The sequence below is a fragment of the Ursus maritimus genome, unplaced genomic scaffold, assembly GCF_017311325.1.
Source record: "Ursus maritimus isolate PB19 unplaced genomic scaffold, ASM1731132v1 scaffold_27, whole genome shotgun sequence".
NCBI classification, from domain to species: Eukaryota; Metazoa; Chordata; class Mammalia; order Carnivora; family Ursidae; genus Ursus; species Ursus maritimus.
Window position 1 is genome coordinate 24,732,151 of NW_024425230.1, and position 13,496 is coordinate 24,745,646.

General features: G+C 57.6%; 1 protein-coding gene across 1 annotated transcript in view; it reads right to left on the minus strand.

The window, feature by feature from the left end:
- Nucleotides 1-10,584, minus strand: part of LOC103660291 (cell migration inducing hyaluronidase 1) — a 59,216-nt gene extending 48,632 nt beyond the window's left edge. The window contains exons 1-6 of the mRNA XM_040642886.1: nucleotides 10,491-10,584; nucleotides 6,430-6,576; nucleotides 5,785-5,923; nucleotides 4,839-5,075; nucleotides 2,621-2,800; nucleotides 145-215 (exon numbers count right to left, since the gene is read on the minus strand). Coding sequence (XP_040498820.1) covers nucleotides 145-215; nucleotides 2,621-2,800; nucleotides 4,839-5,075; nucleotides 5,785-5,923; nucleotides 6,430-6,576; nucleotides 10,491-10,584 — 868 coding nt within the window. The remainder of the gene's footprint in view (nucleotides 1-144; nucleotides 216-2,620; nucleotides 2,801-4,838; nucleotides 5,076-5,784; nucleotides 5,924-6,429; nucleotides 6,577-10,490) is intronic.
- Between the last annotated feature and the right edge of the window lie 2,912 nt (nucleotides 10,585-13,496).

Sequence of the window (13,496 nt, forward strand, 5' to 3'; positions counted from 1 at the left end):
GGTCAGAGAGACACGGGAGGGGACGCAGCCTCTCGCCAACTATTTATCACCATGTTCTGAGGGAAGTGGAGGTTCAGAAAGACCTGGGCTTCTTGGTCAGAGAGACACGGAAGGGGACGTAGCCTCTCGCCAACTATTTATTACCATGATATTCAATATGCTCTTCAACCGAAGACGACGGATTTCCTTTCACAGTTAGGAAACTCCAAGGGTGTCTGGTAAAAGCAACAACAAAAAGGAAAGTTCTTCACACGTCTGAACGCGTCCCGGAGGCAGAGCTGACACAGGGCCCAGGAGCGAGCAGCCCGCCCCAGTGTCCCGGGGAGATCAGCTCGCGGGCTGGGCTTCCCTTCCCCGGAGAACAAGAGCCTTTCTTCGCAAGCGCTGGGCTTCCGACCCACCTGGCTCGCCCGTTGTTTACTCACCGCGAGCTCTTCAAGCCCGCTCCGGCAGGAGACGGGCCATGAATCACAAACCATGAGCCCGCAGCCCTACAAACCACCCGCCAGGCTCAACGAGGACCCGAAGCAAGTGTTCTGACGCCTTTGGGAAAACAAGGACGCAGGTTCCAGGAGAGAAAGGCTCTTTCCCTGATGCCCTGGCCTTGGAAAGTTAGGAGAGGCCTCTCGCTCACAGTGGGAACAGAGGAGGAAAAGCAGGTGGAAGATGCCCTCCGCTGACATGCACTATAAGGCAGGAAGGTTCTCCCCCCCCCGTTTCTGTCTTCCAGCTCCCCCTCTCCCCATGAGATACCAATCCATACGGCACTCAAGAGCTTTTGTTATTTTTGTTTTGATCTTTCGTTTTGGAAAGTCTTTACTGAAGTTGGGGATTTGATCAGGTCACTCTCTTGCTGAAGAGCCTGCAATGGCTCCCCAGTGCCCTTTGGATGAGAGCCCAGCTCCCGCTCGCAGAGCAGAAGGTCTTCCTGTGCCCACCTCCTCAGCCTCGTCTCTGCCCCCTCCCGCCCCAGCGCCCTCTCCTGCTGCCTGCACCCCCCCACAGGCTGAGCCCGGGCCTCTGCACCTGCAATCTCTCGTGAGAACCTGCGCGCCCTCGCCCTCACCCACAGCCCTGCGCCCTGAGCCTTTTGCCCACCCTCTTGCTCACGCCTCCTCGTCACTTCTCTTTTTGCTCCTGCCTGCCCATGAGAGCTCAGCACACCTCGTCCAGCCCAGAGGCTCGTGCCAACGCCTGCTCAGTAACCGCTTCCAGAGTGAACGAACCACAGACCGCCACGGCCCTTGGTTCTTCTACTGAGGTTAGATGCTTTGAGTTTGTCCCTCGATGTGTGTCTATACGAGCGAGGGCTCAGAATGTAATTCCTGCTGCCCATGTCCTGTCCTCAGGGGAACGGCCATGACACCGTGACAACGCAGGGCAAGCATCCATCCTGCCAGTGGCCGTTGCTTCTCCGGAGAGAACTGTTGCTAACATTTATTGAATCCTGATTCTCTGCCAGATACGATGCCAGTATTTTGCTACTTATAATCATGTCTAATCCCCTCCTGCCGCTCCTGACGTATTCTGCTTTACAGACGCAGGATCCGTGCAGAGAGAATGCGTCACCTCCCTGCAGGCACATGTACCAGGAGCTGCAGACTCGGGCTGCGCTGCAGGCCCCTCGCCACTACCTTCTTCTGCTGAGGCCCTAAGGAGCCAGTCCCCTGGTGGTTCTCGCTGTCCTTGTAAATCCATAAACTGGCCTTTCGGTTTATAAAACAAGGACACGGAAGCCCCCTCGGCTTTTGCTAACAAAGGAGCCTTGAGATATCAAGGTCTCCTTGTCGTCTTCGATTCCTTGAGCTCCCTGTCCAGACCCTTCCAGAAGGAGCAGCCCCTGGGCTGTCCCCACTCCCAGAGAACGCACTCTGGAACCCGGCGCATCCCCGGGCCGCCCCCACTCCCTTGCCCAAGGGATCTCTGCGAGGCCAGTAAAACAGCTTTGCTTGGAGCCCAGGGAAGCTCTTCTTGCCCCCAGCCCTGCCTGGGGTTCTGTGGAGCTGAAGGGCGGGGCCCCGCTATCTTCAAACAGCCACAGGCCGAAGGACCACAACCTTCCACCGAGCTGAGATCTGAGTCAACATGATCAGAAGGTGTGGTTCCCGTGGGGCAAACAGGTTCCTGCTATGCTAACGGTGTGCCCGCCAAAGTCAGGCACGAAGCTCTAATCCGAGACAAACCGAACACGGCAGGCACATCAAAGGCCCTGCTCCCTGGGTGTGGGGCTGGGCAGTCACCTTGTCGGCTCTCTAAACAATGTCTGCCGGTCCCCAAGGCACACGGTGACCCCTTTGCCAAAGCACGGGAAACAAAGCTAGCTGTTCATCTGAGGCTTGGCTTACACGCAGCAGAGGTCCCACTGACATTTTGTAAGCGGCTCAACGAATGAATGAGTTCATGCAAACAGAGATCTTTTGTGTTTTCAGAGTGGAATACACTTTGTAAGAAAACCCGCGGTCCCAGATACGCCCCGTGCAGAATGGCGTTTGCCCGCCCCTCCCCAGGCCGGCACTGAATGGGGCGTGCCGCAGGCCAGGAACAGACACTGAGGTAACCTGCGGGGCCAGGGGGGCTTTGGGGTCCTGGAGACTGGTGGGGGCGGGAGCGATGGGGGTACCTGAATCCAAGGTGTAGGAAATGCTTGCTGCCCAGTTTGGTCATGGCCTTTCTGGCCGCGTCGTCCAGGTTCCGAGACCCCTCATCGTTCACTGCCACCGAAAGGATCCTGCCCGTGGGCACCGCGTTCAAGTAATGGACCAGACGTTCGCTCTCTTTCTTGGATCTGTAGGTGTCAAACCTAAAAAGGGGAGAGAGGGTGGGTTTGAATAGTCCTGAGAGCGGCCCCGAAAAGGGAGGTCTAAGCACACGTGTGTGCATTGCAACAACGAACACACCCCCAAAGCCCCCAAGGGCTGTGATTTTTAAAGACAGGAGCTCTCATGACATCAAAAACCGATCTTCCCAAACGTGACAAAGGTAACCCACTCTCAGAAAATACGGTGCATGACTTCAACAAAAATCGACACCACGCGGGACGAGCATTTACAAAGGAAAGACACAATTTTGTAATGACCCCCAACTATCCCCCACGTGACTCTAAAGCTTTGGTACAATTATAATGGAAATTCTTTTTTTTTTTTTTAAAGATTTTATTTATTTATTTGACAGAGATAGAGACAGCCAGCGAGAGAGGGAACACAAGCAGGGGGAGTGGGAGAGGAAGAAGCAGGCTACTAGCAGAGGAGCCTGATGTGGGGCTCGATCCCATAACGCCGGGATCACGCCCTGAGCTGAAGGCAGACGCTTAACCGCTGTGCCACCCAGGCGCCCCATAATGGAAATTCTGAAAGAATTTGTCTTGTGGCTTAACAAGCAAAATCGTTCTAAAACAGATCTAGAAGAATAAACCAGCGTGAAGGGCCAAGATTTGGGGAAAGAGAAACAGGGGCGGTACGGGGGGTGGGCGTGGGAGTGGCGGGATAGGTGCTCCCCAATCCTCAGGTTGGTTTGCAGGTGTTTGTGCAAGATGGCGTGTCCCGGCCAGGGCCCCTCCTCCTCCCCGCCCTCCTCCCCCCAGGAGCCACCTGCTACAGGCCCAGCTCGCCTCGTCTGTCTCCATGCGACGACCACACCATATACCACACACCTTAACACATCCTTCTTCGCCTTTCTCTGCCTGGTCACATGCTTACTCCTTTCTAAGGGCTGACCCACATTCTCACTCCTCCCGGGAACCACCTGCACGCATGTGTGGGTAGTGTCTATTACCATCTCTATGCACACACATTCCCCTATCAGGTTCTCGAGGCCCCAGACACATGCTTTCACTGCAGGAGATTTGGACGGAGCAGCTGTCCCGTCTTTGGGACCTATATACCAGCTGTCGGGATGGCTTCTCCCCCCGTGGCTCAGTAAGGCTGGCTTGCCGCGACGGACCGCACTGTACTGATTCCAGAGGCAGCGCCAAGGGGCCGGCACGCCGCGTGTAAAGGGAGGGCTTTCGGACGTCCTTGGTGTCTATCGGGCTCATCCTGGCTTCTGCATTACCTGTGCACTAAGGATCGCTCAGCCCCAGGCCAAGGCAGGTGCCCGGAAGGAATACGGGTGAAGGGTCTGTCTGGGCAGATCTGGGTGTGAATCCCAGCTCCGACACTTTCTGGCCTTGTGACTCAAAGCAAATGGATCCCCTGAACCTCAGTGCTTTCCTCTGTATGACGTGGATAATCCCAGAACCTACTCACAGGCGGTCACGAAGGTAAATCACAGATGTCTGGTAAAGTGGTTAACACGATGTTTCCGCACACAGTCTAACGATCGTGCACCCGCCCCTGCTGGAAACCCGGACATCACTGGGCCATGTTGCCGTTACTCTGCACCCGCACCCCTCTGCTGGCCCTTCTGTGCTTCCAGACCATCACACCCCTCTCACCGCTGGACCTTTGCACTTGCTGCTTGCCGTCTGGAACGCTCTCTCCCTGACTCATCTTCGCCCTGTGGGTCTCAGCTCGAATGCTGCTTCTTTACACTGGCCTTCCCTGACCCTTTGATGCAAAACGGGCTTCCCAAGTTACCCTCCACCATTTCGTCGTTTCCCCCAATTAGCACGATCTGAAACGATGTTGTGCGTGCATGTGTGCGTGCCTCCTTGTACTGTTAATTCAGCTTCGGCAGGCAAATGCCTGGGGAATGAGAGACATCACTGCTCCCAGCGGGGTTTTCTGTCTATCTGACGGACTGCTGCACCCCAGGACCCAGAGCTGCATCTGGCCAAGGCATGGGCTCAGTCCGTGTCTGTGGAACGAAGGACTATGTGTTTAAGGGAAGGCAGGCCTTACCGGTCCGAATGGATGACTGTCGCTGATTTGGGGTCGATGACGTGAACAATGACTCCACGGTGACCCCAGCTCCTTTCAAAAAAATAGCCTCCTTCCTCCATGCCGCCTGGGTGAAGGGTCTTGTTCAAAAACGTCCAAGAGAGCTTTTTCTGTCCGTGTAACTCAAGTGTGCCTCCTGGGCCGACCCCGATGTACTTCAGGCCAAAGTAAGGGTCTGGCTGAAGACCTTCATCAGCCCTACGAGAGAAAACAGCTCCCCAGAGTCAGCTGACCCATCTCTCTACCGGATGCTGAGCCCAGAGGGGACCACGCTGCTCCCACCGCGACCACCATAACAACAGGCACGCATGGTGGCAGCCTGAGGCCAGCAGAGATAGCGTCACCCACCAGACCGCCCTAAGCCAGACCAAAACGAGGCCAAAAGGCCAAGCAAAACACGTATCCCCAGTTCACATGCTGGCGCTCATTCCCAGTGCTCAGAGTGTTATATTAGGGCCCATGAGAGGTGGAACCACCTGGCCATGTGCTGCAGACCCTCGAATATTCTTGGCTACTGCTCCTGAGAACAGCTGTTCGAAGAGAGAGCACAGCCAGGGTCCAACCCTGCGTGGGGGTTTTCTTTATCTTGTTTATCATAACCGATTAAATCAACACTCCCAGGGGCTCCCAGAGCCCCGACCGGATCGCAAGGCAGCGGAAAGTGTGGCGGGGACTCCTGGAACTCACACGTGGACCCGGGCCACAAGAAACAACACCCTAGCAAACTTCTCTGGCTCGCCCAGATCATGGACGTCTGTCCTGCTCACGGGTGCCTCTGGCTGTCTGTAAGGGTAATTCCCGCCTTGCACGAAAGCCTTAGTCATCCTGCCTCCCTCTGCCCTTTGGGAAGCCTCCTTCCCGTCACATCCGGGAGTAGCGTTTGACGCCCCGGAAGCCGTCCGCCCACCTTCCATACAGAACGATGCTGAAGTTGCCCTGGTAGGGGCAGCGGGCGCTCCCGGCGTGCAGCTCTCCGCCGGCGTCTATCAGGATGTGCCGGGCACGCAGAACAATGGTCTCCTCGTGGTCTTTAATGACCAGCTTTCCTGAGGGCATGGGAATGGGGCGGGGTTCGAGAACACACGTGGTCGTGGTGAGGCCACAGCAGAGGCAAGGGCAGACCCACTAAGCCCCCGCCTCATCCAGGCGGGCACGAAGGCCCGTCTCTCCAGCTCTCCCGAGGTTGCCGTGCTCCCAGGTGTCTCCCCCCTCCTCCCGGCCCAGCCACGTGTGAGCCCTGCCTGCTGGTTTGCAGTTACAGCTGTGTGCACGGCCTTCGACGAGCAAAGCATCTGGAGGCCTGGTGCGCAGGGATGCTCCCCGCACAAGAACGTCCCTTTATAAATGCTTCTTTCACCAAGATTGGACCTGGGACAAGCCGCTCCCAGGTGCCCAGAGCTGTGGCATCACAACCGACCGGACGCTCTGACCTGAACCCAGACCCCGTGACCTTCGTCCTGCCCGTCTGGTGCTATGGCAGCTGGCCCCCACCGGCTGGGCTCTGAGGCGGTGGAGGGAGGGGAGAGAGGTGGGGCGGGGGGAGCCGGCTTACCTCCCTCTGAGACGTGGATGGAGTTCACCGTGGCAGACGAGGTGAGCAGCAGGGTCCTGCCCCGGCCGATGTACACATAATGGTCTGGGTCGTGGCCAGGGTTCCAGGGCTGCAGCTCAGGGCTCTGGTCAGGGCACTCGGCTGTCGCTGCCAAGGACAGACAGGCGTCACTGCCTCCACCCCCACCTCAGCATGCAGGGCCTGGCACAGGGCACAAGGTGGGCCCTCCTGCACCTTGCCCTGCCCCCTCTCTACTAGCATGAGGCCTTGGAGAACAAGGAGACCCCTGACGCAGGCGCCAGGAGACCTGGGCTCCAGTCCCACGACTGTCTCAGTTCCACACGTCCGTGAACAAGCCATGTCCTTTCTCTGGGGTCAGTTTCTCCGTTTATAAAAGGGAGGGTAGACCAGATGACTCCTGAAGACGTTCCAGGACGCAGAGTTAGGGAAGGACTTGCCCAGAGTGCCTCTCATCCAAGACATTCTTTCCTCTGAAAAGCGGCGCTCTGAGAGTTAACCCGCCCCCCTCCCCTCCTGTGTGAGAATCTGACTCTTGGTTAATTTTCTAGCTCTGTTCCCGCAGAACCCCGAGAAGGAGGGTGTTACATACAACACACTGTGTTTTGGAGAACGTTGCTTCGAATGAGAGGGACCCCTTATTAGCGACTGGCATCTAAACGGGGAGGAGCTGTACATCAGTTGGGTCTCTCCCTGGGGGAGGGGTCGTGCCGCAGGCTCCCCGGAGCGCAGTGACCCTCCTAACCAGGCGTGTGTCCTGTCTGTGGAGTTGCCCGAAGACACTGCCATCGTCTCTTTTAAAGGAAAGTAATTTGCAAACGAAGTTGCTGATATCTAACAATAGGCTGTGTACACACTACTAAACTTGGCGAACAAATGTTACTGTCGGATTGAAGGGGGAGGGGCCGGGGCTCCCCCGCCAGGGCACCTCCCACACCTGTCCAACCAGCGCCTGGATTCCTCTCCCCTGAGCTGTCACCTGGCGAGCCACACAGGGTGGCTTCTGGAAAGTTCTGTGGAATGTGGCCAGGACCGCCCCCATGCAAGAGAAACACAGGCCCCGTGCGGCTCTGGCCACGGCTGGTGCTTCGGTCCTACCGCCTCCAGAGGGACCCTGATGCCTCGTGGCCTGTGGTAGCCTCATGACTCAGAACATTCAGCTGAACTTAAAGGCCCCCGTGCTGGGGGGAGGGGAGGCGCTTGTTCCCGGCTCCAGCCTCCTCTCCATCTGGCTGGCTGGGCTCTACTCCAGCAGCGTCCTGTGGATGCAGGAGGGAAGAGAACCGCCTCGGACACGGGAAGGCTCTCCCTGCAACGAGGAACGATCCAGAGGGAAAGCGGTGGGAAGAGGCGGTGCGCGAAACAAAAGGACAAGGGCTTGTCTCGGAGAACAAGTCCGGATGCCTTCCTCCCCGCTGTCCCTCCAAAGCTGTAAAGCCCGGGACCTGCTAGATTTAAAGGCCCCGGGGCCGGCGGGGGGTGGGGGGAGTGGAGAGGCGCAGACCCGCCGTGGGGGCAGGACTGCAGGTGAAGGTGAAGACCCCGGCGTAGGCTGGAAGGACGGACGGATATCCAGCTCAGGTTCCAAGGAAGGGCGCCAGCCGGCCTGTGTCTCCTGAACAACGTGGGTGCAGAGAACAACGTCCACAATGGGGGGACGGTGACCCCAGGAGGGACTCGGTGTGATTATAGGCAAGTCAGTTCAAAATGTCGCTTTACTCTTGTTATGTTAACTCTGGGATGAGAGTGTCTGCCCCGTATTTACGCATCTCAAGAGAACTGGAAGGGAGGCGCCCTTTATCTTCACTCAACCACCCCAGATTCGGACCCCAAACCCACATTGCCTCCTCTTCTTGTCCCTCTGAAGGCCCTTCTCTCCTCTGCCAAGCACGGGGTGGGCCCTGGGTGCAGGCTGGCCGAGGCGCAGCCCCACCCGGCCCTCCCCAGCCCCCCAGCACCCCGCTGATGCCCGCCAGCTGCTTCCCTGTCGGCATGGACTCAGGCTCTGCATCTGTGTCACGGAGGAGAGAATTTCACATTGTCTGGAAAGCAGCTCTTCCAGCTGTTGGAAGCCCCAAGGGGCTCGAGTCATGGCAACACACTGAGAAATATGGCCTTGGCTCATCCTTGGCCTTCCCGGAGCCCGAGGCCTGGGCTGAGGGTGGGCCCTCTGCTTCAGCTCTCTGCGGCCCTGGGTCACGGGGGCTGAGGCTTCTGAGGGTCAAGCCCGTCCCTGGGTTTGCCTTCAGGTGGGTCAGTGTTCGACCGGCTTCCAGCCAAGGAGGCTGCCCTCCGCCCAGTTCTGGAGCCGAGGGTCTGTCTCCCAGGAGGTGACATGCGGCTGTGCAGGGACACGCGAGGCCCGCTGGCGAGCTGAGCGGTCCAGGCACGGAGCCACAAGCATCCCAATTTCATGGGGTAAAGCCCTAGGGTCTTGCCACCCACATCTCCCAGGACAAGCTCGACCGCCCCTTATTCTCCAGGCACACGCACTGAGCCCGACGTCACATCTGGATTTGGGAGGCTCCCCTGTCATCAGGAGACCGTGTCCCAGAGCACCAGCAGCCCTGGCCCCATGGCAGAAGCTGAGCGGTCAAAGCCTGGCTCTTTCACTAGAGCTGGATATTTGCACTCTGCAAAGGTCCGTTTCAGCGGGTTTTCATTTGTGGGAACCAGCCAGGGGCTGGAAATGGCCAGAGCCTTGGCTGGAATATCTCCAGGCAGCCGGCCTTCCCAGGAGGGGCTGCAGGAGCAGGAAGTGGGGTGAGACTGAATGCAAGCCCGGAGCACTGGGGGCACGGATGGAAAGACGGCAGCGAAGAGCAGGGACCGGGAGAACTAGAGGCACGGCCTCCTTTCCAGCAGTCTCCACCCAGACAGAAGGACTCCCAGGATGTGGCAGAAAAGGACCTGGTGAGACCTCCCCAATGCCTGAGCCGGGTCATCCAGACACCAGAGCCCCGCTCCTGGCCTAGAGCCAATGCCCCTTGGTGTTCACCAGGTGAATACACGGCGGGAGAATCCATGAATGAATTCAGGCCAAGCTGCCCATGCTCTCACTGAGAGTTAAAACCCTGCCTGCCTGCCCCATCCCCTCCTGCTAGATTCCGCGAGGAATCACCCTGCAGGAATTCCACTCGTGATGATTACAGGTTACTTCCTGCCCTCCGCAGGTGCAGAAAAGCAACACAGAATGAAGTTCCTCTATTCTTACTGCAGAAAAGCAGCCGGCTCGGTTAATAACAGGAGCACGAGCTGCAATGGAGAGGGTATCATTGCTAACCCCGTTCGAAATGGACACATCGTCCTCCATCCCTCACCTGCTACCCCAAGTCTGGTCTCGCCATTGGCTGCTTCCTGTCGTCCCCGCAAACCTGCCCTGAGCTCTGCTCGTTCATTCAAAATCATTCCAGGAAAGAGCTGACACTGAGATCAGAAGAACAGACCTTGCGGAGAGCATCGCAGCCGACAAGGTGCTTGACTGTTCCCAGATTTTATGACAGCAGAGACAGGAGGGAACGCCGGGCTCAGGTGGCCTGCAGGTGGCAGGCTGGCTCCCACATGTGTGTTTTTTCTCTGCACCAGCCACCCCCCCAAAGCAGTCTGTAACATTTGAATTGGTTGTCAACACTTAACAAGAAGGGAATTTTACATAAAAATCTAGATTTCTGGTTTCTCTTAAAAATTCACGAGATCCCGCAACGGGGACCCACCTTCGCACATGACAGCAATTGGCCAGAACTGGGAAGTGAGCGTCCCCCTCGATGAGCCTGAACTCCCCAGGTGACCACGGTCCCCGCCACTGGTCTGGGTCTCGTGCCCGGCTCGTGTGGATGCTGAGTGTGGAACCCCTGGGTCTAGTCCAGCCCTGTCATTTTGTGGCTTACAGCAGAGGCCCAGGACAAGACTTGCCTGGGTGGGAGGATAGCAGGGACCGGCCAGAGCCCAGCCACCCTGCCCCTGCCCGGTGACTCCTTCTCCTGCCCCCAGCAGCCTCACGTTCCCACTGAGGCACGAAGTCCCCGGCGCTGCGAGTGGCTCACCTGTGGACGTGGCCCCAGGGAGGCAGGCCAGCGCGAGCCAGCCGAGTGTCAGCATCGCCTTGAAGGAGACGTCCTGCCCACTGGCAGCTCCCATCCTGGCAGAGCGCTCCCTGAAATGGAAGCACACCACGTGAGACCAGGGACCTCAGCGGGCCGGAGTCCACGGACAGGCAGACACAGACAGACAGGGCCACTGGCGCACACAGGGGCACTGCCAATGGGCACGCGTCAGCCAGCCGGGACGGAGTCCTCAGCCGCCATGACTCAGGGCCGGGCAGACCGGGGCCTGCAGCTCAGAGACCCAGCAATGGATGGAATTTCATCCTTGGTGCCCGCGCTCCCGCCCCTCCAGAATGAAGCTTTTTTTCTTAGGAAACAGAGAAAACCAAAAATACTCCCACACAACATGTGCTGGAAATTAGATGCCACGAACTTGCTGTGTGAGCTCAGCTTTTTTGATTGACCTCTCTGGGCCTCAGTTTCTTAATTTGGAAAATGAGGCGGTGGACTGGCTGAATTCTCCATTTTTATCAGTCTATGCTTCTGAAAGAAGTCCTGACAACTGGATGTCTGTGTGTTATAAGCCCTCTGTATATCACCTATCCAAAGGAAGATGAGATGGAGATAGATAATTGTCCCCCAATTGTTCCCTCCTTCCTTGGGAAATGAACTCCTGACTTTCATCTGGGCGCATGGCCACCTAGTGTATAAAGGCTACCTTTCCAGATTCTCTTACATAAGCTGTGGCCTTGAAATTAAGTTCTGGCCAACACAGCCCCACTTTGCTGTGTGAATTCCAGGAAATGTCCTTAGGGGAAAGCAGGAAGACCTTCCTCTCTCCTTCCTCCTTCCTGCTGGCAGGAATGTGGATATGATGGCTGGAGCTTCAGCAGCTATCTTTGGCTACATAGTGGGAGCCATGCTGAAGATAGCAAAGCAAATCTAGAGAAACATCCAGGCCTTGACCCTGTGAAGAACTGAACAGCCCTAGACTATGGATTTATTTTTATGTGTGAGAGAACTAAATTTCTATTTCATTAAACTTCTATTTTATTAAAGTTGCTTCTCTTTTTCCTTTTACTCATACCGACGGTGAATGTGGGACTCTGTCTAGATAAACCTCAAGACAGGAACTTTAAAATGAAGATGCTAGGTTCCCCTTTCAGAATAGAATGTACCCAGAAAACATGTTTGTCCCTCTGTGACCACACACAGGGCTCAGATTGGGCATGGCGGGGGGGTGACCAGCTCTGGCTTCCCTGCCTGTCCCGGTCCTGTCCCAGGAGTGATGGTGGTGTTGCCCAGAGACAAACATGGTTTCCCTCATGGAGAGAGGGGCCCACATCCCTCTCACCCGACACAGGCTCCTCCCCTTGAACTAGCTCGGGGACATCTGACCGTCCCTGGCCCATGGGCTCCCGGTAAAGTGTTTGGGGTGCAGTAGGGGAGTCAGGGCAGGCAGGAAGGTCTGAGCGGAGCCCCCTGCCCTGGGCCTGCGTCCTTCTGTGCAGGTGTGCTGGGAGGTGGGGAGGGAGAAACTGATACTCTCAGATTCAGTGCCTGCGGTGTCCTCCCTGCCTGGCCCAGGCTTGGCCGGCGAGAACAACAGGCCTATTCTAGTTGCCTTGGCCGGCCGCTGAAGGCACGCATCGCGGCATCTGGGAACGGCGCCTTTCCCATGGCCCCCAGACCAGGAGTGTCTGCTTTCCTGGTCTCTGTAATGGGAAGGAGGGGCTCCAGGACAGGAGAGCTGCACGGCCCTCAGGGGAGAGCCAGAGCCAGAGCCCGGCTCCGAAGTCCCGATCAGGTTAGGAAAAGCAGGGGTAGCTTGTTGTCTGCTGTGGAGAACCCCCTCATCACCACGGGGCTCCTCTGAAGGGCCCCCAGACTTCCGGACCGTAAGCTGGCAGCTCCGCTCACTAACGGAATGTGACAGACACCCAGGGTGGAGGGGACAGGATCGGGAAGCAGTCTGTGTGCGGGCACCCCTTCTGGGGGTCCCCCGTGAAAGGACTTCTTCTGTGGGCCTCGGACTCCCAGGCAGAGCGGACGTCGGGCATGCAGGGACCCTGCAGCTCTGACACCTTCTGATGATATCACACGTCATTTCATAGCGTGCATGCGCGCGCGCACACACACACACACACACACACACACACACACACAATCACTTTCTGGGTGGATATACACACAATTCCACTTGGAGGGATAATGCTCCCAACCTCTTTGTCCCAACATTTAAGAGACCTCTGCTGTCCCTCTGTCCGAGCCACGGGAGGCACAGTGGCCTCCTGCCCGGAAAGGTGAACCCCACATTGCTGGGGGGCTCTTCTGTGCTTTGTCTCCCAGGAGTGGCTTCCAGCGCCCGAGTGCAGAAACCCCGAGGAACATTCTGTTGAAGCAAATCCCCAAAGTGTCTCAAATTTCACTTGGGAACTCTTCAAGGGAGGACGGCTTTTTCCACCGGCCACTCAGAGCTTTCTGGCGACGGGAGGTGAGACTCTGCAGGCAAGATACGGTCCTGACCCAGTTCGCAGCTGCCGATCACCTGGGCAGAGCGCGTGCTGGCCCACAGTGCTAGAAATTTCCGCAGGAAGCTGCAGGCCAGAGGCTGGCCGACCACTGCCTGATGGCCCTGAGCTGGCCTGTTCTTGGGAGGGTGTGGTGACCCCCTTCTGCAGAGCCCGCAAGCAGGAAGAAGGGGGACACGCTGTCTGGAGCTCCTCAGGGGTTCTCCGTAACCAGCTCAGGGTTCCAGAAGAACAGCACTGCTGCAGTCCCGCGGCGGCCCCCACAGGGACCAGAGGAGGCGGCAGCAAAACCAGGATGAGAGACTTCACCTCTGTCCACCTCTCCTCCCTTCACATGCCAGGGGCCTGCGTTTTGGTTCTTCCTGCAGGTGGTCCTGGGGTCCGGGGCTGGGCACCTGCAGGGAGAGGGGAGCAGAGTGTTGTTCGAGCCTCCAGAGAGCGCCTGGATCCTTGCTTAGACCGCCCCAGAATGGGG